The sequence below is a fragment of the Salminus brasiliensis genome, chromosome 8 (genome assembly GCF_030463535.1).
Source record: "Salminus brasiliensis chromosome 8, fSalBra1.hap2, whole genome shotgun sequence".
NCBI lineage: Eukaryota > Metazoa > Chordata > Actinopteri > Characiformes > Bryconidae > Salminus > Salminus brasiliensis.
In genome coordinates, this window is record NC_132885.1 from 22,936,179 (window position 1) to 22,957,330 (window position 21,152).

The window sequence follows — 21,152 nt, forward strand, 5'->3', positions numbered from 1 at the left end:
ATGTCCTCCAGCCAAAAAAACAAAAACAAACAGGTCTCGTGGAACAGAAACAGGAAACAGGATCGACCCCATCCAGTACAACTGTGCTTGGGACAATCATACAGAGCTCCCAGTCATTGTCCAATTCAGTCACATGTGGATTACATTGGTTATTAAATAGATTTCCTGGTTTTGCAGGGAGATTGGGAGTTGCTTTATCCTATGCATGTTATCCTTATATGTGCATAAACCTCCATAAAAACCCAGCAACTGCAGATGTGACTGGCATCCTCTCAAAGTAGACCTAGCACATCTTGTGCATCAAGGTCAAGACCTTGTGCTTCTTCATGGGCTGAAGGAATGTTCCATTAATCTTGTTTCTGGTCCTAGACCTCCATGCACACAGATTCATGTGCTGTTAGTAAAATAGATGGTCACTATATAGGAATATATCGAGGAGGACCTTACATGACATTTGGAATTCAATCTGCTGCAGTCCGATTTTTCTTAATGGGAAAAGATAACAGATAGTGCGAATGAAGAAGGATGCAAGAATGAAGGCTCCTGACTATCTGCCCTGGTGAGAGTACATGATGACACTTGACTAAGGATATTAAACCTCTTCTTTCTCCAAGGTTGCAAGATTCTTTTCATTAGACCATTAAAGAACATGAAAATGATTAACCAGGTAACCTACAGAGTTCAGTTCCTACTTCAGTATGGACTCTCACCATTTTTCCATCTCCCTTCTCAGGCCAATGTGGTGCCAGCTCCCTGGTTGGATGCTAAGAAACTCTTGAACTCGTCATCTTCACTATTGATGTCCTCAGTCTCGGTGGTCAAGGCCCTTTTATACTCTTGCAGAAGAAGGGAGGACTTTCAGTACTTTGTTATGAGGAGGATATATATCAGTGGAGAGATCCTGAGTGCATCCTGGATCCAGTGATAAAATACAGAATTCTATGTAATACGCTCCCATGAACATCTCCTGGACTTATAGGCCATCTACCACTGCATTCATAAAACTTATACCCTCAACACAGAAAGTCTTATTACACACTAAGGCGTATTATTCAGTAACTACAGGGACTTCTGTACAAACTGGCGGGGCTATTCTTCTGACCTTTCACTTTCAGCTCATCGGCGGTCTATTGACTGTTTAAGGTCCTTTAAATTGTTATTTGAGCGATTATACAGAATTTTTATTCCATAAAGAATTAGGTTTGGTCCACAGAATTTTCCATGGATGTAAAGCTGTTTTTTACACTCACACATCTCCAGTACAAACATGATTCTTTATGTAACTAAACGTGGTTATTTTATTTTACTGCACTCTTGTTCAACCAATCAGATAAAAGAAAACATCATCAACGTCATCAGCATCAACTCATTTATGAAAGCCTGCTGTAGTTTGGTCTTTAACCAGACATACTGCATGCCTCTGCAACTGTATAAAGTAAATAAGTGAAAACGAATGACTTAAATCAAGCACAAATCACCAGCCAAAGAGATGTTGAAATGGAAATAAAATGCCTTTATTTTATATTGATTCATTTTTATATAAAAAGTACTTACATTTAATACATTTTTTTCCAAAATACAAGCAGCCGAACAACATATAAATCAAATACAAAATTATAAAATCTTTTGTACTGTATCTTATTAATGTCCCTCTCCAAGTAACAGACAAAAGGACTTTCATCATCCTCTAATCTCTCCACATAGCAGTAAATGTCATCTTAAACCCCCCTCCCCTGTCTCCCTCACATCCTGTATGGCAAATTCCAGCCATTGGTCACCTAATTCTACTGTCACTGATGTCGCACACTAGTTTGACGTGAGTTTTAGTTTGCTTGTTGATTAGCAAGACTTTGAACAAAATGAATTATTGGAAGTGTCCAAGTACCAGATACAACTTTTCATAGATTATAAAATTCACTAGATGGATTGCAGTTTGTTACCACTGGGCTGAAATCACCTTGTAAAAAGACAATTGTCGAAGACCGGTAAGGATGTGTTCTTGCAAACTGTCCATTAAATATTGGGTTCCTCCAACATGTCATATGGTTGAGCTGGATGAACAGACTGTACTTCATATTTGCAGCATTATTTTCATTGATAGAAAGCAAAACACTTGAATGGAAAGTGACAAATATGACTGGGCAGTTTGTTATTAGAAGCACACAATATATAACTGAGGACAAGATGAGATATGAGAATAAAGTCTAAATGCGATGGATATCAGTAGCCCTCTGTAGAGACAAAAATGCACAAAAAAATAACATTAATACCAAATGAAAAAAATAATAACACTTCTTTGAGAACTGACTCATACAAGAGATGGAATTTTAAGCATCGTTTAGGCATAAATGATTATTGAAAGGAAACAGGACAGATGGGATGTGGTAATACATGTAGTAAATGGCATGAGAAAACAAATATGGTTGCTTAGCCAACACTACAAAGCAAAATACATAGTTTGAGGAAAAAAAAAAAAAAACACTTTTGCTACTGTAATTTTCTTGTTACGGATTGGTAATTTGCGAACCAGCAGCTTTATTTATAGTGCATTATATGTATGTATGTATATCCTGAATAAAAAACAAAAAAGCAAACAAACAAACAAATACCAACAAAAACATGGAGAAGACAAAAGTATGGAGTCCAAAATTTATAGCAGACATGGGAAGATAACGCTGATGTCAAACGAAGAAGCAACCCTAGCTGAGTTAGCTGAACCTGATAGGAAATAGAAAACTCTTTTTCTCCATGTGTTTTATACATTTTGTACATTGGCGTAAAAAAAAGGAGTAGAAAGTGTAAAGTCAGGCTATGCGGCGGTTTCTCGAATCGTCCCCTCAAGTTTCTTTGGGAGTAGCTCTCTCCTTTCATCAATGCTGATGACTGGTTTCCGACAGTTCTGTCCGTCAATGTATATCTTGGCGTACATTGGGTTGGAGTAGTTCATAGGCTGTATGGAGAGATGTTGAGTAACATTTAGTTAAATCCAAAATGTACATTTTATCATTAGTCATGCAAAAACTTTGTATCTTCCTTTTTGCCATTTTTCACATTGTGCCAAAATGTGAATCTGGAAGTTGTTCTTTGCATTGTATTAACATTTTAGGATAAACTGACCAATAGAAAGGCTCCAAAAATACTTGGAAGAAAAGCTTTCTACATCAACTTCCATTTAAAGATAAGAAGGTTTATTTTTCATCTCCTGTAATGTTGCCATTTTGGAGATACAAGGATTTTGCGAGAACAAACGATACTGTTTCTTGGCTAATCACACACAGTGAACAAAATTTGAGTGTTCATTGCTCTTAACAGGTAAAGGTAGGGAAGTGGAATGGAAAAATCAGGCAAGCACAAGCAACATGCATGCACCAACACTGATGTCCACAGGACTTCAATCATGCAATGGGTTAAATCACAGTGGGAGAGGGACAGAAGCCTTCACCTGTCCAGGTATAACTTCTTTAGGGACAGAGTGTATGTTCAGAGTACGAGGGTCGCTGGATTTTACACACCACCCCTGTAACACACAAACTCTGCCATGAAAAAACTGTCCAAGAATGCAGCCTGTATATAGACCTTAAACCTTAAGAGAGTTTCACCTTCCAGACCAGGAAAAGCATTCCAAATAAAAGTTAAAGTCAGAATAAAAGCATCTCTCAGTGGAATAGCAAGAGGAAAACAGCAGTGGGGGGTCTCAAGTTTTGTTATTGCCATTGTAGCAGCGCTAATAAACCACTACCCATCTCCACGGCACATCCCAGAGTTGGCAGCAGCAACTTTGAAGTTGTAACAATCAAGTTTCTCTGTTAGAAAAAGGAAAAGCCTATATCAGACGGCATCAGCAAGATTCAAAAAAGCAGTTGATGCCAAGTACGTTTGTGCCACCCTGGATGAGAAGATGCAAGCCGTGCCAAAAAACCCCTAGGAGTTCAGTCTCATACTGTAGTTCTCTGTTCCTGAGCCCTTTTCTCCTGAGCAGTAGAGGGTAAGTATAGTAAGCTGTTAAAGACACAAACCTACAGTTGCTGAGATCATCTTTTAGGCAGCAACATGGATGTCTGGAACAAACCTTGTGTGGATCCAGCGTGAAATTGGGTTTGAGGAGGCTTCCGGCATCTGCATGGCTGTCATGGTCCACCTCGTACATGTTGTAGGATGGGTTGCCGATCTCCACGTTAATGCCTCCATTGGTCATGGGTTGCCGTTGTACTCGCTTGCCCCTAGGACAGGTCATAAAGGCATTTCTAAGATGTATCGAGGAGATATGGCTTTCATATTTCTATGTGAAACATTTGTACAGTATCAGTTTACATACTGGAGTACTTCACTCAAACTACGCTGACACTAAGGTCTCATACTCCCACGCGATCGTATTCAAAGCACTTTGCACAAACTGTGTTTCTGGAAGTTGTCAACAAACAGGTTAACTTCTCCATACTGCAGTTATAATGCAGACATGCAGATTTTACGCCAGCATACCTACTGTTATTGTAGTTCCACCTTATTGGGATAATTGGTGCAATTCTGTGTTTTGGTCTCAACTCCTTTCAACGTAATTCACAACTTCATGCTTTAACCCACAATGTGGCCACCCTCTTAGTCACCCTGTAATACCTCTGTCGTCTTCTGCAGATGAAGACTCCAGTCACCACTGTTGTTATCAAAATAACCAGCAGGACCAGCGGCACAATAATGGCAATGCTCCCTGTGGTGAAGAAGAATGAAAAAGTCAGAATAAAGGCCTACTCCTCACTCCCACATAGGGGCCCATTCATGTTCAAAGGACTGCATGGCGATTGCTTTAAGCTGTAAAAATCGTAATGATTCTTGACCTCGTCTCAAAATAGTATAAGCAAACAAGTCCTTTTTTTTTTTTATCAACGCTGAGTCAAAAAGCAGTGTAAAATGAACATGAACAAAAAAATAAATTAAAATAATTTTAGTTAATTATTAATTACAGGAATGCTTCTCCACAACAGGAGGTAAATCAGTTGGAACACTGTGAACATTGGAACATTGGAAATAGGAGAAATTATAATCTCAGCTTCTCAACACTCCAAAAGGTTTTACAGCATGCCCAAAAGTGTGTGTGTGTGTGTGTGGGGGGGGGGGGGGGGGTGTTCTCAGCTGAGGGGTTGGAACATGTGGCACATACATAGTGTATATAGGTTTTAAACATAAGTAGTATGTCTTTTTTAGTCTAAAATGTAGTTCAGAGCCTAATGCTTTGCTAACTCTTGTTCTTGGTAATTTGGGTATTCATGTTTAATGTTATTCAGACACTACTCATATAATAATAATAATAATAATAATAATAATATATTAATGGAGGCAGTTAGGGATACACAAGAACAATAGTAAACAAAAACCTAAAAAGAGGTGAATCTTTGGCATCTTATGAGATGGGTAATAAAGAAGAGTAGACAAACACTTTGGCCTCTGTCATGCAATCATGGTATAAAATTAGCAGTCCTACAAGCCTTCAGGGCTACACTTTAAAGAGTATTCCTTGCCTGGGTGGATTATTCCATGGAAGACAGTCACTGGATCATGACTCTACTGAAGTCTTTCATTACTGGCTGACTAAAGCCCTATTTGGACAGGATTACTTTTACTTGGGGAGGTGGGACAGTGTAATTTTACCACAAGATGTCTGTAATGTTAATGGCTGATTGGCAGGGGATAAGCAATCCCGCTATTAATGACGGAGATGGGAGTGGCTCCTCGATGTACACATCACTGTCAAACCAAAATAAATCCATGTGACAGTTTAGTAGCTTTGATTCAGAAAGTGAAGGAGACTAAACTCTCACTACAGCTGCCAGAAGAGGCTCCTCTCAGAAGTCTATTGGAAAATCTTCAAGATTTGATAGTTGCCTCATACAGCGCTTGAGGATTTAAAGCCACATTTTAATACCAATTTCCTGCAGACTTGTACTGAATGTTGCAGGTTTCAGCCTACTATCATTTTGCCACACCTACACTACAGGTTAAAAGTTTTGCAATGCCAGGCAAGTCTACTTTTATTATGTTGCCATATTAGCAATGCTCTTCTTACTGCCATTCTACCTGTCAAGCCTACAGCTCTGTGTCCTTTTTCACTGGCTTTATATGTGATTTCAATTTAATTCCATTGCTACAGACCAGCTTTAGGCTGTCAACCACTAACTTGTTCTCTAAAAAGGCCCTTTTTTATTTTACAATTTCCATGTTCTTCAGTTTTTAGTTCAGGGCTTTGTTCCCCCAAAAGCCCTGCCAGTTCAGTTTTTTTAGTGCCTAAATGTGTTACGGTGTGGTGTGGGGTTTGGACTCAAGTGCAGGTAAACTTTTTGCTTTATTATTATTAAATGAAACTACCCTTTTTATGGTGTGTGCTTGGTGAGATTGTGACTGTTGGGCATGAACTCCCAACCCTGGTAATGGGAGCCCAGTGTACTTCCACTGCACCACCAGAGCTGTGAGAGGTGGCAGTATAACCAGTGTTTATAAGCAATATAGAAAAAGGGCGGGAAAACAAACAAAGGTAAAACCAGGAGTGGTGTTTACTCAAACAAAAGACAACTCGATTTATCTAGCCACTGCTTACAACAAACACTTTTCTTTTAACTTCAGCTTTTCCTCACTGTTCACAACTTAAACTGTTTTCTCTTTTCAACTTCAGCTTTTCCTCACTGTTCACAACTTGAACTGTTTTCTCTTTTCAACTTCAGCTTTTCTTCACTGTTCACAACTTAAACCCACTGTTATTGTTCGCCCCTCTACAAAGGTGCGAAGAGGAATTGTGTTTGGCTGGGTGTATTTATACCGTGCCACACAGGTGGGTCTGGTCAGCCTTGATTACCGCTGGGGTTTTTGGGGCTTGGAGTTCTTTGCTCCAACTCCACCAGCTTTCATACTTCGCTGGCCGAGCCCCCTGCTGGTGGCTGACGGTACACACTGACTGCTCACAAAATGTCAATTAAAAAAGGCAACTGGGAGTTCTAAAACTTTTGACCAGTAGTGTACATGACATGAACTCTTGCATGTGCACCTCCAAACTTGAAGACTGAACTTAAAAGAAAACTCCTTTTCAGGATGTAATATTAATCAAAATACCTAATTGCATGGGAACAGTATAACCTGATTTTTAATGCCTTATTTAAGAGAAAAAAGGTGCCAAAATTTTTACTGGTGCAGGAGCAGACAGTCACCTTAGTCACATGACACATCGTTGGGGAATACAATAACTAAATTGCAACAATAATACAACACAAATGGTGTCGCAAATGGTGAATATGGTTGTCTTGTCTTGGGGTATACTACTATACTGTTAAGAACCTTTTAAAGGTCTGAAGAACCTTTACTTGAGTGTGAAGGTGAGTAGTTTGAAAATTTTTTCAGATTCTCACATCTCAAATTATGAAGTGTGTCTCAATTAACATGGCAAAATGTAAGTTCACTCCCCAGTCCATACAATCCAAATATGAAAACTAAGCTGCAAACACAGCCTACTCTAATTTCTTTTGCATAGCAGTTTAGCTCTGCCTATTCACACGAATGTTATACAGGGTTAGACTGTTTTTGAATGAGGCACAGAACAGCAAATCAGAATAGAAATCATTTACATATATGAGTCTTAAAGGCATAGACAAAAGGGCTTGTCTAGATTATGTGGTTAATGCAAAACTCAATATGACCCTTTCTGGTTCATAAAAGCACATAAATGTCATAAGTAGGACTTATGGGAAAACACCAGAAGGACAGAAGTCCTTTAAACCATACATATTTCTTTTGTTATATATATATATATATTATATTAATATTTCACAATTTTTTTTACTGTATATACATGCTGCAGTAAAGTACCTGAGCAAGCCCAAGCTTTATTGGCTTTCTGAGCAGGTCTGAGCAGCTTGGGTATTAGAGTAAACCTCCCAAACCGTAAATCATTTTTGTCCATGCTCTGATGCTTTTGCTACGTGCTCCTTGAGAGTAGAGCGCACACGAGGAGCAGCGAGGCCATATTTTAATGGTGCGTGTGCAGTAATGAAGGCGGACTGTAGACTTCTCGCTTACCTCCAGCTGTGTTGTCTGAGCGGCTGCTCTTCGGGGCGGGCCTCTCGCACTGCGTCCCTGACCAATTGGCTGAGCACCTGATTAAAAACATCCACAGAGGCGCGATCAGATGATGGTTATGAATTTTAATCTGCTTGGGTCGGCACGTGGTGAATTACAGCAAACACACAGTGCAGCCCGGAGACAGTTTATATAAGTGGAGGATATAAATCCACACCGTGAAGAGTAGATCAGCACACTCGAATCACGTTGAGCAGTGAAACACACGGCAAAAGGATGAGTCACCTCATTTGAGAATGAAAAACGTCGAATGGGTGGTATGTATGTGACTAACCAGATGACTGATGACTGAAGTTTGTGTGTCTGAGGATGAGAACAGCGTGTGTTCACCTTAAAATAAGACAAATCTAAAGATTTTATTCCACAGGTTGCAGAGTAGGGGTGAGAGATATGGCTAAGTATAATATCTCAGAATTTGAAGACGACACATTACGGGTATCATGATGATATCATGAACATACAAATGGCATGTTTTACAAGCTATAGCCACTGTATTATTATTGTGGTAAGGAACAACCGTATACAGTTACACCACTTGGGATTCCCATATATACACCACTGTTCAAAAGCTTGCAATCACATGTAGTCAAATTAATCTACATGATCTTCTTTGATAACATGTGCAGTGTTGACTGAAATAGTTTTGTTTGCTACAGCTGACCCTAGCACCTCCTCTTTACATTGGAAGACCATGTCAAGATGAATGGACCAATAGAAATGCTCTAGAGCTTAATAGGATATTAACACATAATAACACAGCCTTCTGCATGGCAGACCAGGGCAAACACCAAATACAAGGTCCCTGGACTACACTCCTAACTCTACATTCCCCTACTAGTGTAACATGATGCCATACATTACAGTTGTTGTTGTTGTTTTTGTTTTTTGGGGGGGTATATAGACAGGATACCATATAGAGGTATTTTAATCAATACATCTGTTTGTTTATTAAAGGATGAATAGGCTGTAATTTCATTCATCTATAAAAGCTGCCTTAAGATTTGATTCCCACTTTTCAAATGCAAAGTGCTCTCAATAGTCCTCTTTGGATTAAATTAGTTTATCTGTCCTACACAAATTGCAGGACAAGCAAGCTTCTAACCTAAATGTTTGCATCTAGTTTCCACATAATCACATTCACAACAGGTGCCTCCAAACAGTCAAAGAGATGCTGTTTTTTATTTCAATTTGAGGCAAAGTGATTTTTAATCAAATTTTCACTTTACAATTTAAAAAGTTATAATTTTGGTAATTTTTCATTTAGCAATTCTTTAGCATTCTTTTTTTTGTTTCAGTCATTTTTAAACTTTTCAACACAAAGTTTAATATAATTTTCGATTCGCGATTTAAAAAGTTTTATTTTTTGTCATTTTCTATTTCATTATATGGGAAGTTTTTGGTCTGGCACTTCTTAATGATTTGGAACGTTTTTGATTTGGTAAGTATGGCATACATTTTGCGAACAGTGATTTTTGGTTTTATTATCAATTTGATCAGCATTGATGATACCTGCGATACCTGTGATACAATCAGAAAAGCAAAGAACCCTGAAAATCCATGAAAGTCACAAAATCATAATGTAAAACAAATGTAAATGATAGCATCATATCTCACACCCATACTTCACAGTGAGAATAACATTAGTGTTGCGTTCCCAAGTCATAAACCTACTGCAGAGCACTCAGACAACAGATAATAAAGGCCATTCACAGAACATTGCAACGTGAAGTTAACATGCATGTGTAAAGGAATGTACACATTTAACTGATACAATGTAACAATACTTTGTATAGCGTCAGTGTGCAAGTCAAACTGGGAAACTCACAGAGGTACAGTCTGAGAGCATGGTATGGGCATGGGCAGTGGGCTGGGACAGAGAGAAAGAGATTGCCCTGTGCACATGGGGTGGGTGTTGGAGCAGGGTGGAGATGAGGCCACTTGGGTGGTTTTGGTGGGGTGAGGTCGGGTGGGGAAGGTATTGAGGTGGGACCTACTTGCAGCGGGGTTTGTTAAGGGAGGTTATTGTGCATATTCCTTCATTCTGACAGTAGTAATCACAGGGGTTGGCCAGCTCATCACAGCGCTGGTTCTTGAACCCAGCTGTGCAGCTGCAAGAAATTGCGGTAATGTGAAGAAAATAACAAAGACGTGAGTCAGCCGGCAAAATGCTCTGTCCTCATTAAGTTAGGTCTGAATATTAAGTACAATTTTCACTCTAGGGTGGAATCAAGCGTTGTTTGCTTGCCGTCAAGACAAGGTCAGTTACATCACATTTCTCAAACAGTGCTTTAGAAGTTTGAAAAGAGTCTCTGGCTGAGGTAAATGTCTGACATTCAACAGTACCTCAATCAGGCTTAATTATACCATAATAGTCAACAGCAAACAATGACTAATTCTGCTACAAAGGAGTCAAATGAAATACTTGGAATAAGATTATTAAGACAAGGTTAATGTCAAAATGCCTCCGCAACAGAATTGCGAAGTCTGAAGCACTAAATGAACACCTTTCCTGGAAACTCCTACACTTGAAGAGAAAAATACACTAATACAGACCTTGGTAACAAATCAATGGAAGACCAAAATAACAAAACCAAGTGTCTTATATGGTGTTGGGCCACCAAAAGCTGACAAAACTGCTTCAATGTGCCATGGCATAGATTCTGCAAGTCTGAAACTGATCTGGAATGATATGCTGGTGCAGATAATCAATCTAAAAGTGGTTTAATGATGATGGTGGACTGTGCCATCTACACACTGGTCCAAATTTTCCAATTGGTGCTTAACTGGGTTGAGATCTGGAGACTGTTTCTACAATTCTACAACTCTTTTTACTGATGCCTTCCCCATAGATATAGATCTATAGATCTCTCACTTTTCCAATTGAAACACTGGTTGTTTAGTCTTTGCATCCAAAGCTCTGTTATACATTATAATAGAAGACTCTTACAAAGTTCTTCAGATCTTTTAGTCTTGCTATCTTTAGCATTTCTATACATGCCATAGAGCATGTTGAGTGGTAACTACTGCTGACACCTGTCTGGAAGCATCTTCACTATTTATCCTCATCTATTCAGGTTTTCCCTTAATTTGTTAACAGTCCCTAAACAATCATGTGACAAATTAGGACACCTGCGACAACTTTGTCTTTTTAACATATTTAAACATATGGACATATTATGTTTATTTGATCAGCATTAAGATATGTTATAACTAACATCTCTAACATAACTACAATAGAGAGGTATTATAACTAAACACATAAAGCTAAAGAAATGTCATGTGTCAAATGTAATTAATAGACTCTCAGACTCCTAAAAGAACTTTCTTCCTGAAGGCCATGGTGATAATGCTCACTTCAACGTCAAGACCAAACCAGGTCTAATTAAGACAGGCCCCCTCTCTAATGATATTCCAGTAGAATTTCAGCTGATGTGCTACACCTGTTATATTACCTCCACCTCCCAATATTGTTTAAATTAAGCTCAAATATCTATATGTTTCAGTGTGTTAAAAAAGCAGATTTTCACTGTTTTTCCACATGACTGTACATTTATATTCATAGCTGTGTAAATTCCCTAAACACAGCAGCGGTATGGTCCATGAATTATACAAAAGCATGGAAACAATGCAAACAACAATACGCTATGCAGGTTTTAATATGAAACTGAGGGAATCTTGTATTAAGCAGAAGCAGCTGCATGACGAAGATTCATCATCAAGTTTGAATGAACTGAAACGTCCTAATAGGTCCTGCTTTCTGATCTCTTCTCCATTTACTGTCTGCTTTGAACACTTGCATGACAATAACACTGCTTTGGCTTGGATGAGGGGATGTTTGGTTCATAGTTTTAAAAAATGTCTTTTTGATAAGGATTGGAAATTCATTTAAATTGGCTCCATTTAAGGTCAACCATTATGCCTTCTCCACATAGGAAGATAAATCAGTGCATACATTTTCTGGGCCTGGGAGCCAGTGAATAAAGCACATTATCAGGATGTTTTAACCTCACAGAAAAGCCAGATGAGCTCATTTGCATAGAAATTGATTTTATCTTCTAAATTGTGTCAGGCATTGCCACAAATGTCATTTAAACTACAAAGACGATTTGGTGCAAATGACAGGACTTCTCAACATGAATATAAACACCCTGTTTCAGCCTGGTGCCTGAATAGTACCGACTGTAATTTAATTCTTGTTAACTACCAGGCCTAGGGGGACACTTCCTCTCGCTTGTCTGCTGTCATATCTTTTGTAACCAACTGGTCACTAACACTACCTGATGTACTGGACAAGAAAGATAACTGCACACAGTGAGAAACATGGCACAGAATGTGACAGGTCAATTCTACAAAAGGAGATAAAGCTATGGAAGAAGAGAAAGAAAGAATAATGTGAAAGATCCGAATATCTAATACAGTGGGCCAGCTGTGTATGCATCATATGACCACAAGCATCATAACACAATAAAATAGAGAATACACCTACTTAAAGGTGCATCCAGTGGTGAAATTCGGCATTCGGTGGTGCACAGAGCTTTTATAATCTCCATAGATAAGCTGTGCCAATACAATGGGATGCTTCAGAGGAACCTCAATACCAAGCATCGGTTAGAGGGTTATAAAGCTTCTGGAACTGCTGTCTCTAGATTAATAGAGCACCATCTAATGGTGTTTGTGATCCAGAACTAATCATGCAACATCAGTACCTGACCTCACCAATTTTTTTTTCATGTATATGGCACAAAAACCATGCGCTTGAGGTCCTATGCCAGCTTCATTCGTAACTCGCCTGGTTTTGAGACCTGAAACCTGGCATGAAAGGCTTAGTACATCTGGCCCTGTGTGTACATACAAACCTGCTTCTTATGACTCATTTGAATGAAATACCTCAGTACCAAGCATCGGTTAGAGGGATATAAAGCTTCTGGAACTGCCGTCTCTGGATTAATGGAGCACCATCTAATGGTGTTTGTGATCCAGAACTAATCATGCAACATCAGTACCTGATCTCACTAATGCAACCGTATCCTCACAATAGCGTTCCAACATCTAGAGTAAGCCTTCCCTGATGAGTAGAGGCTGTTACTACAGCCAAGGTTAAGGACAAACTCCCTACATTCTTAAACATTACACTGCTGCAAAACGTTTTTTTGAGTGATGCCATAGAAGAACCATGTTTGTTTTTTTACCTATTTCAAGGTTCTTCAGAGAACCAAAAGTGGTTCCTTTATGGAATCCTTAAAATAACCTTTTGTAGCTCCTCATTTTTTTTTAAGAATGTATCAATAGCTTTCATTTCAGAGGAAACAGAACTTTCAGAAATACCGTGGTAATCAAATTAACACACCAAATTAAATATTTTGTTAAAAATATGGATATGTCAATATCTGACCTTCTTTCAAAACAATTAATTAAAATATATATATATATATATATATTTAACAAAATGTATTTATACTTTTGGCTGAAATAACCTTAAATAAATGTTTCTTATCCCCCAGTCTGACATCCACTGGGATTTCAGAATTCTTTTGTTTCAAATCACTACACATAATTATTAAAATCTGGGCATTGACTTCATTGTGAATCCTAGGATGGAGAGCTTACCAGGCCCAGACGGGCCCATCTCTCAATATTGCTAAAATCAAATGTTCATATGCTTACACAAAAACCAATGCGCTTGAGGTCCTATGCCAGCTTCATCCGTAACTCGCATGGTTTTGGCACCTGAAACCTGGCATGAAAGGCTTAGTACATCTATGTATACATACAAACCTGCTCCCTATGACTCATTTGAATGAAATGCAGACATTTCCGGTACAAAATTAAAGCTGTAAAGTAAAGTCTCTTAAAGTGGGTGCCAGCATATTGCCCCTTTCTGAGACACTCTAGTCCTCAATGTTGTGTAATGCATCAATGTGTTTTCTGGCATCTGCGGCACATTTCCCAAATAAACGCTGAGGCTCTATGAGGCGTTTCGCTGTGCACGTCTAATTGCAGGGATTTGGACTGAGACAACAGAAGGCTATTTAGTCATTACTCACTGGCAGAAGGGCAGGTTGGTGTCGGGGTCCAGATGACAGGTGCCTCCGTTGTAGCAGTAGCCATCACACAGCTGGCAGCTGGACGCTATTCTACCACTTGTGCAGCTGCAAGACAGTAGAGCAGTGCAGATGGGTGGATTTAATGCTGGTGGCATTGCAATACTGAGTGTATGTACATTCAACACTCAATCTAAACATTATGTAGATGGTGCGTAAATGACAATGGGCCTTATTCACCAACCGATCTTAAGAAATCGCCATCAATAACTATGGAACTTACTTGCAGGCCACGTCTCCCGTCTCTCCATCAATAATACACGGAGCTCCATGGCACCGTAGGCACTTATCAACGTCACACTTGATCCCCTCATATCGAGCTGGACACACACACTCCACATGGCCAGAACTAGACAGTGTGCAGGCCTTGGAGTTCACACAGTAATGGTGACAGATGTCTGTCATGGGGGAAAACACAGAAACACACACACACACACACACAAACATTTTGTAATTACTCATTAGGATTCAGAGGCCAATTCCCTCTTTATTATCTGCTGTTTAATTGGAGTTTTACAAAGCGTTAATGAGACTTAATTATCCACATCAAATATGGAGTACAGAGATGAAAAAATATGACCCCTTGGGTGCACAGCAGTGAAAGTACATTAATAGTAGCCAGATAAAATTGTTTTGCTACAAATTATAATAACAAAAACTATATAACAGAGGAAATAATTTATCAGCAAAGCTCAGAAACACCTCAAGGTTGCCTCTATGGCATTTAGAACCCTCATTGGGCACAAACTGTTCAAAAGCTTTCTGTGCTGGAAATTGCCTTTCTGCTCAAACAGTCTGGAGTAATGGAAAGGAAAACACTGGTAATTTGAGAATTTAGAAGGAAGTGACAGGTTTTGAATATTAGATGAAAATAAAAGGACATCTAACAAATGCTCCTGAAGATTGCGCTTTTCTTTCAGAATCTTTAAGATTTCTTTTTCTTTCTGTTTTCTTTTCCAGCGAATCATTTGCACCCGGGTGTTAAAATGTTCAAGGAGCAGTACTTCACTGAACTGTCAAGCGTCCCATATTATGCAGTCTGTAATTTGCCCATTAGAAAAGAACAAGAGAAAAAAAGAAACAGTAACCTAAAGCGACTCTTGCTGAGGGCTGAAATAGGGGTTGGCTATAAGTGGAGGTACAGTGGTTTCACTCACGGTAGAGGCAGCGGTCGCCCGTGTACTCAGCTAAACAACGGCACACAGGCTGGTTCCCCTGGCTGACATCACACGTCCCTCCATTCAGACAGTGATTATCACACACCCGCCGCTCACAGTTATGGCCAGTGAACCCCACGGCACAGCGGCATGTCGGTTTTCCTGGAGCAGAAAAAAAAATAGGTTATTCCCTAGTATGAGCATAGAACCAGTTAGGAGAGGGTTTAATTTCCCCCAGTGCTTCTTTACTTAAGGTAGAGGAGTCACCTGTGGGTCATTAGCAGGAATTACGGAATCTAAATGGGTTAGCTGTGAATTAGCTTTAGTGCCACCTTTTCTTCCAAGAAAAACATAAACATTTTAACAAAGGAGTGATTAAATGGTTACTTATGCAGGTGCCAAATCATTTAGTGAATCTGAATGAATCCCTTAAGACTTTTATAACAATTTTACAAAAACATTAACTGGAAATGTAACCAGTGCAAATCAGCGTTTATTTTACTACTTTCCACTCATGCTGTTGATGTTTTAGATCTTGTCAAAGGTGTTCAAATTTTTACAATTGGTTTTTTAAAGTATGGACTAAAGTATTGGGACACATGCTCATTCATTGTTTACTCTGAAATCAAGAGTATTAAACAGAGTTTATTCTGCTTTTGTTGAAATAACTGTCTCTACTGTCCAGGGAAGGCTTTCTACTAGATTTTGGAGAATTGTATTGAGGATTTGATTGCAATCAGCAACAAGAACATTAGTGAGGGTCACCACCACCTCACCTCATCCCCAACTCCCTAACTCATGCCAAAAGTACTGGATAGAGCACCATTATCATTCCAGAGAACACAATTCCACTGCTCCACAGTTCAATGCTGGGGCGCTTCATACCCCCTAGCACTCGCCTGGCATTAGGCATGGTGCCATTAAGTTCATGTTTATCTGCTCCAGAGAGACCTACTCTATTGACAATATTTCTCTACAAGGTCTAGACAAGCTGTGTGTGTGTATGCACTTTTGCACATATGTGTCAGCAATTGGTTCAACTTAAAATAGCTGACTGCATTCATTAGAAGAGGGTGCCCACAAACATTTGGACATATAGTTTGCCCCACCTCTTGACGGCGGCCATTACAAAGAAATACTTCACTGATGGGTATGTTCATTCTCCTGCAGCCAATTTTGCACTTGCATAGTTAATTCAAACATACATCAGCCTTGTAATATTAAAACTCACCAAGCAGCACGCTATTATCGGAGTAAGTCACAAAATATATTTAATATTACTCTGTGAAAGATGTACAGATAATTACTTTCCCGCATGCTTCACGCAGCATGTGACTGATTGCAGATATGAAATGACACTTGACTAATTTTAATTCAGATGCAGACATAAACACTTGGCTGATTCTGTCATTAGCGATATTGTTTCTAGAGGTGGCACAAAGAACACTCCGGTTCTAAATTAAAACCTTTTCTTGAGGACACTTCAGGAATTGTATTTTTGAAATAGGCAACCCACAGGCCTCAGTCCTTAGCAGAATTAGCCCTCACAAGACTCCATCGTCACTGACGGTAACAAAGGCACAAAGTGATTTAATTTGAATTATTTCTCACTCATAGCTCACTGACACTTTCAATCAATACCACATTTGTGTTCATAGGTTGAAAAGATTTTCTTTTATGATTCAAATTTGATGAGAAGTCGTGTGTTCAGTCGTTTTTCAGAAGAATGGAGAGTAAACACTCTTTTCATTTAGCCGTGTTTGTTTGGCATTGAAGCAAATAGAAATGGTTCATACTTGTAAATACTGACTGTAGACTGAATGCAAATGTAAATAATAATTACAGAAAGCATGTAACTCTACATTTTCACTTTAATAGTCCTGACAGTACATGACATTACCAACTCTGGACTTTTAAGGGTCTACAGTCTACAGACCATTTAAGCAGCAAATGGCTATTTCAGTTTTTCAGTAAAAACAAGATTTTTTTTCTTGCATATATATATATATATATATATATATATATATATATTCAATTTCTGCAGTTGTTCTTTATATTGTGTCATGGGCCAATAGAAAAGACCATACTAACTTAGAAAAATCTTTGTGCTGACTTCCATTTAAAGTTAAGATGTTCTTCTCCTGTACGTTTTTTTTTTTTTTTTTGTAACAGCAGTGATTCTAGTTTTATTTTACGTATTTACTAAACACTCCTGCTTTCCCTCCTAAAGAACTCCTTTGCCGCTAAACAATTATATTCTATTCTTTAAAAGTGTAGAGACAGCTAAGAATTCTTTGTTTTTCTGGACAGACTGCCACATTGCTAGTCGAGCGACTATGACAGTTAAAAAGCTTTATTGTTATAGAATGAAAATGTAAATCAGCACGATGCCATATATCATGACCTTGAGAGCGGGCTTTGAGGTTGACTAAGCAGGAACTGTTGACACATCTTCTGTTCCTATTGCACTCTATGAAAAATTTAAACTCATTTAAAGGTAACAGTAAGTGGGCAGAGTATGGAACAGACTGAATATTCTAGTGAAGGGTAGCACAATGTTTACTGATCTCCCCAGGATGTTGATCAAGTATGCAAGGAGAAAACAGACCTGCCAGTCAAACAGACCACCCTTCAGTAAACATCATCCCATAATCAGGAGCTGAGCTAGTTTGAGTTAAAGGCAAAAATATGTTGTTGGAATTCAGATCCGCTCAAAAAACGTATACAGACTGTATACAGTCATGTGAAAAAATTAGGACAGCTCATGAAAACCTTTGTCTTTTTAACCATATTTAAACATATGGGCATTTGATCTTCACTTAAACAATACTGAGAGATGGGGGTAATATAGCTTAAAACATCCAAGAGATAAATGTCCTCAAAAAAATTATTTGTAAAATGCAATACAGTTTCCTTGTCCAAAGGACACTCCAACATTTAATACTACTTAAAATGCCTAAAATTAGAATCAGGTCCAGCACACTATCTGCAGATGCATAACATTTAGGCACCTTCCTTTCTGTTATAGTGGCTGTTTATGATCAGACCGGCAGCACTTTCACCTATCGTTACACATTTAACTACATGAAATGACAAGACCCTAGACCTAACAATAAAGGTTGATGTGGCCATTTAGGATAGTTATAGTTATATAGTTGCACCCATTGCTGACATGCAGATGTGCAAATGCACACACTCAGCTTGTGTAGTTTCTTTAGAAAAGTATTGCCAATAGAAACTGATACTCTCCAGCAGATAAACATGAAGCTATTGGCACCATGCCTAATGCCAGGAGTGGGCTATTGGGGTATTAAACCCTCAGCATTGAGCTGTGGAGCAGTGGAACTGTGGTCTCTGGAATGATGGTGCTCCATCCAATACTTTTGGGATGAGTTGGGGAGTTGAGGATGAGGTGGGGCAGTGATCATCCAACATCCTGACCTCACTAATGTTTTTCAGACAGGTACTCCAACAAAAACAGGATAAACAATTTTTGAATACCCTTGATTTTGAAAGAAACAATCCTAATGCTTTTGTCAAAATAAAGTGGATTAAAACCAATGGGTGGGTTAGATCCAATGATATGCTAAAAAAAACATTTGTTTTGTCCTCAATTTTTTCATATGATTGTATCTACTCATCCCATTATGTCTTGGAATATGAAAATCTTACCCAGCCTACTTCTAGATATTTCTCATAGTAATAAAGGTAACAGTAATCGCATCAGGTGAAATCATCTGACTGCACTGGCACTTTTGAGTAACATCGCTTGAAGGAAGTCACACAACCAACCAATGCAGTAAGATCATTTCACTTCATAAAAATTATCTAACATTCTTACATCAATCTCATAAAGAAGAAATATGAGACCTACTGCTTATATTAAAGATTCCTTCTTGCCTAGATATCATTTTTCACAGTTCAGTGCAGCGCTAAGGGACACTAGAACAGAGGTTCTTTTTAACAAAAGCAACACAGAATCCTAATAAGCCAACGAAGAGGCAAGAGTTTTGCTTACCTAGCGGAGACCCTGTACATGTGCCCCCGTTTAGGCAGTAGTCTGTGCAGTGGTTGACTTCACAGCGCTCTCCAGAGAAATCGGGCCAGCAGTAACAGCGCCAGTCACCTTTCTCGTTGGCCACGCAGCGACCTCCGTTCTCACAGGCAGGCCGGCACAGCTCACCTTCAGTACAACAAAGCAAAACCTACTGAAGCACAGCACCATGCAGCACACATCCATAGCCAGCTGCTTTTTGTCCTTTCAGAGAACTGTGTGGGGTTTATCAGGGACAAGAAGAGGCACATGAACATTGTTTGGCTTTAGAAGACAAATCCTGGAAGCTTAAAACTGGCACTGGTCAGAGGGACACTGCATTTTAAAGAAAGCTTAGCGGTAACACTATAGGCCATTTAAGACAAGGAACATTTCTCAAGGTACGGGATTCACTGGAGAGCTGGTCTTTTTTTGCTGAAGGTAAATGGCTAACCTGATATGTTGGGATCGATACAGGAGCCATTAACCAGGGTTTTCCCTTCAGGACAGGTGCAGCTGGCTCCGGTTGGATTGAGCAGGCACATGAAGTCACAGGTTATCTTCAGACATGGGTTTGCCACTGAAAAAAAACAGCAAGAAAAACTAAAGATCTCATAATGATCATTCCCTTCCCTCCCAGCACTGAGGTAAACTCTAGAACCCCCAAAACAGATTAAACAGTTCCTAGAACTTGAGAAAGACTTCAGACATTTCCAGTACTGTATGCTTGAAAGTTTAGGCAGCTAAGACAACTGATTTAAACTCAGTATCTAGGCTACTCTATATGGACAAAAGTATTGGGACACACCTCTTATTCATTACATTCAGGTGTTTCTTTCAGTCACATTGCCACAGGTGTTTAAAATCAAGCACCTAGCCATGCAGTCTGCCTTTACACACATTAGTGAAAGAAATGGTGGTTCCAAAGAGCTCAATGAATTCCAGTATGCTACTGTAATAGGATGCCACCATTACAACAATCAGTTGTAAGTGGTATTATTAAGAAAATGGAAGTGTTTAGGAACCATAGTAACTCAGCCATTAAGTGGTAAACCACGTAATGTTACAGTGTAGGGTCAGGGAGTGCTGACACGCATAGTGCATTAAAGTGTCCAAACCTCCAAACCTACTTATGCCTATGGATTCAGAACAGGATGTTATAAAAGTGCCTGTAAGTGTAAGGTGTCCCAATACTTTTGCCCATTTAGTGTATTTAAGCAGCTCTCATTACACAAAGGGTTCTTTAGGCAATACCATAGAAGAACCATCTTTTTGTTTTGAGACCTGTGAGTGCAAAGATTTGAAGATCCTTCTGAACCAGTTTAAGACATCTTCCTAGAATCTTCCTAGACGGTTCTTTAAACCATATCTCCACTGCCCATTTACGAAATTGCTCTCTAAAGAACCATTGCTTGTGACATGCTGGTGCAGTATGAAACATTCAGTGTTCTGAAAAACCCGTTCCTTGTGCTGTATGACACTCTGTCTTTTTGCTGAAGCATTAAAAAGCCCAGTCTTTCTGCCTAGGCTCTGTTTTAATGGCTAAAGACAAAGCGATCTAGCCATGCCATGAGCTTGCTCCAGTAACACATCTCAAACGCACTGCTTTCAAATTTCTCAAAGACGTTTGCTGGCCCAAGAGAGGCACAGTAGAGATCACTCAGTGGCTGAAGGTTGGTCAGGGTTTCCACAGAACATCAGAATCAAAGAAAGTTGTAAAACAGCCGAGAAAAGCAAAAGAGCAAC

General features: G+C 39.1%; 1 protein-coding gene across 4 annotated transcripts in view; it reads right to left on the reverse strand.

Moving 5' to 3' along the window:
• Window positions 1-1,492: 1,492 nt before the first annotated feature.
• Window positions 1,493-21,152, reverse strand: part of lrp1bb (low density lipoprotein receptor-related protein 1Bb) — a 374,780-nt gene continuing 355,120 nt past the window's right edge. For 3 of the 4 annotated variants that reach the window (XM_072686149.1, XM_072686147.1, XM_072686146.1), the window contains 11 exons: window positions 19,861-19,986; window positions 19,392-19,556; window positions 15,374-15,535; window positions 14,440-14,614; window positions 14,160-14,264; window positions 10,110-10,223; window positions 8,056-8,132; window positions 4,615-4,705; window positions 4,070-4,220; window positions 3,443-3,517; window positions 1,493-2,950 (listed from right to left, as the gene is read on the reverse strand). In XM_072686149.1, the coding sequence (XP_072542250.1) occupies window positions 2,810-2,950; window positions 3,443-3,517; window positions 4,070-4,220; window positions 4,615-4,705; window positions 8,056-8,132; window positions 10,110-10,223; window positions 14,160-14,264; window positions 14,440-14,614; window positions 15,374-15,535; window positions 19,392-19,556; window positions 19,861-19,986 (1,382 nt within the window). In that variant the 3' untranslated portion in view covers window positions 1,493-2,809. The remainder of the gene's footprint in view (window positions 2,951-3,442; window positions 3,518-4,069; window positions 4,221-4,614; window positions 4,706-8,055; window positions 8,133-10,109; window positions 10,224-14,159; window positions 14,265-14,439; window positions 14,615-15,373; window positions 15,536-19,391; window positions 19,557-19,860; window positions 19,987-21,152) is intronic. The other variant, XM_072686148.1, reaches the window with a different exon arrangement.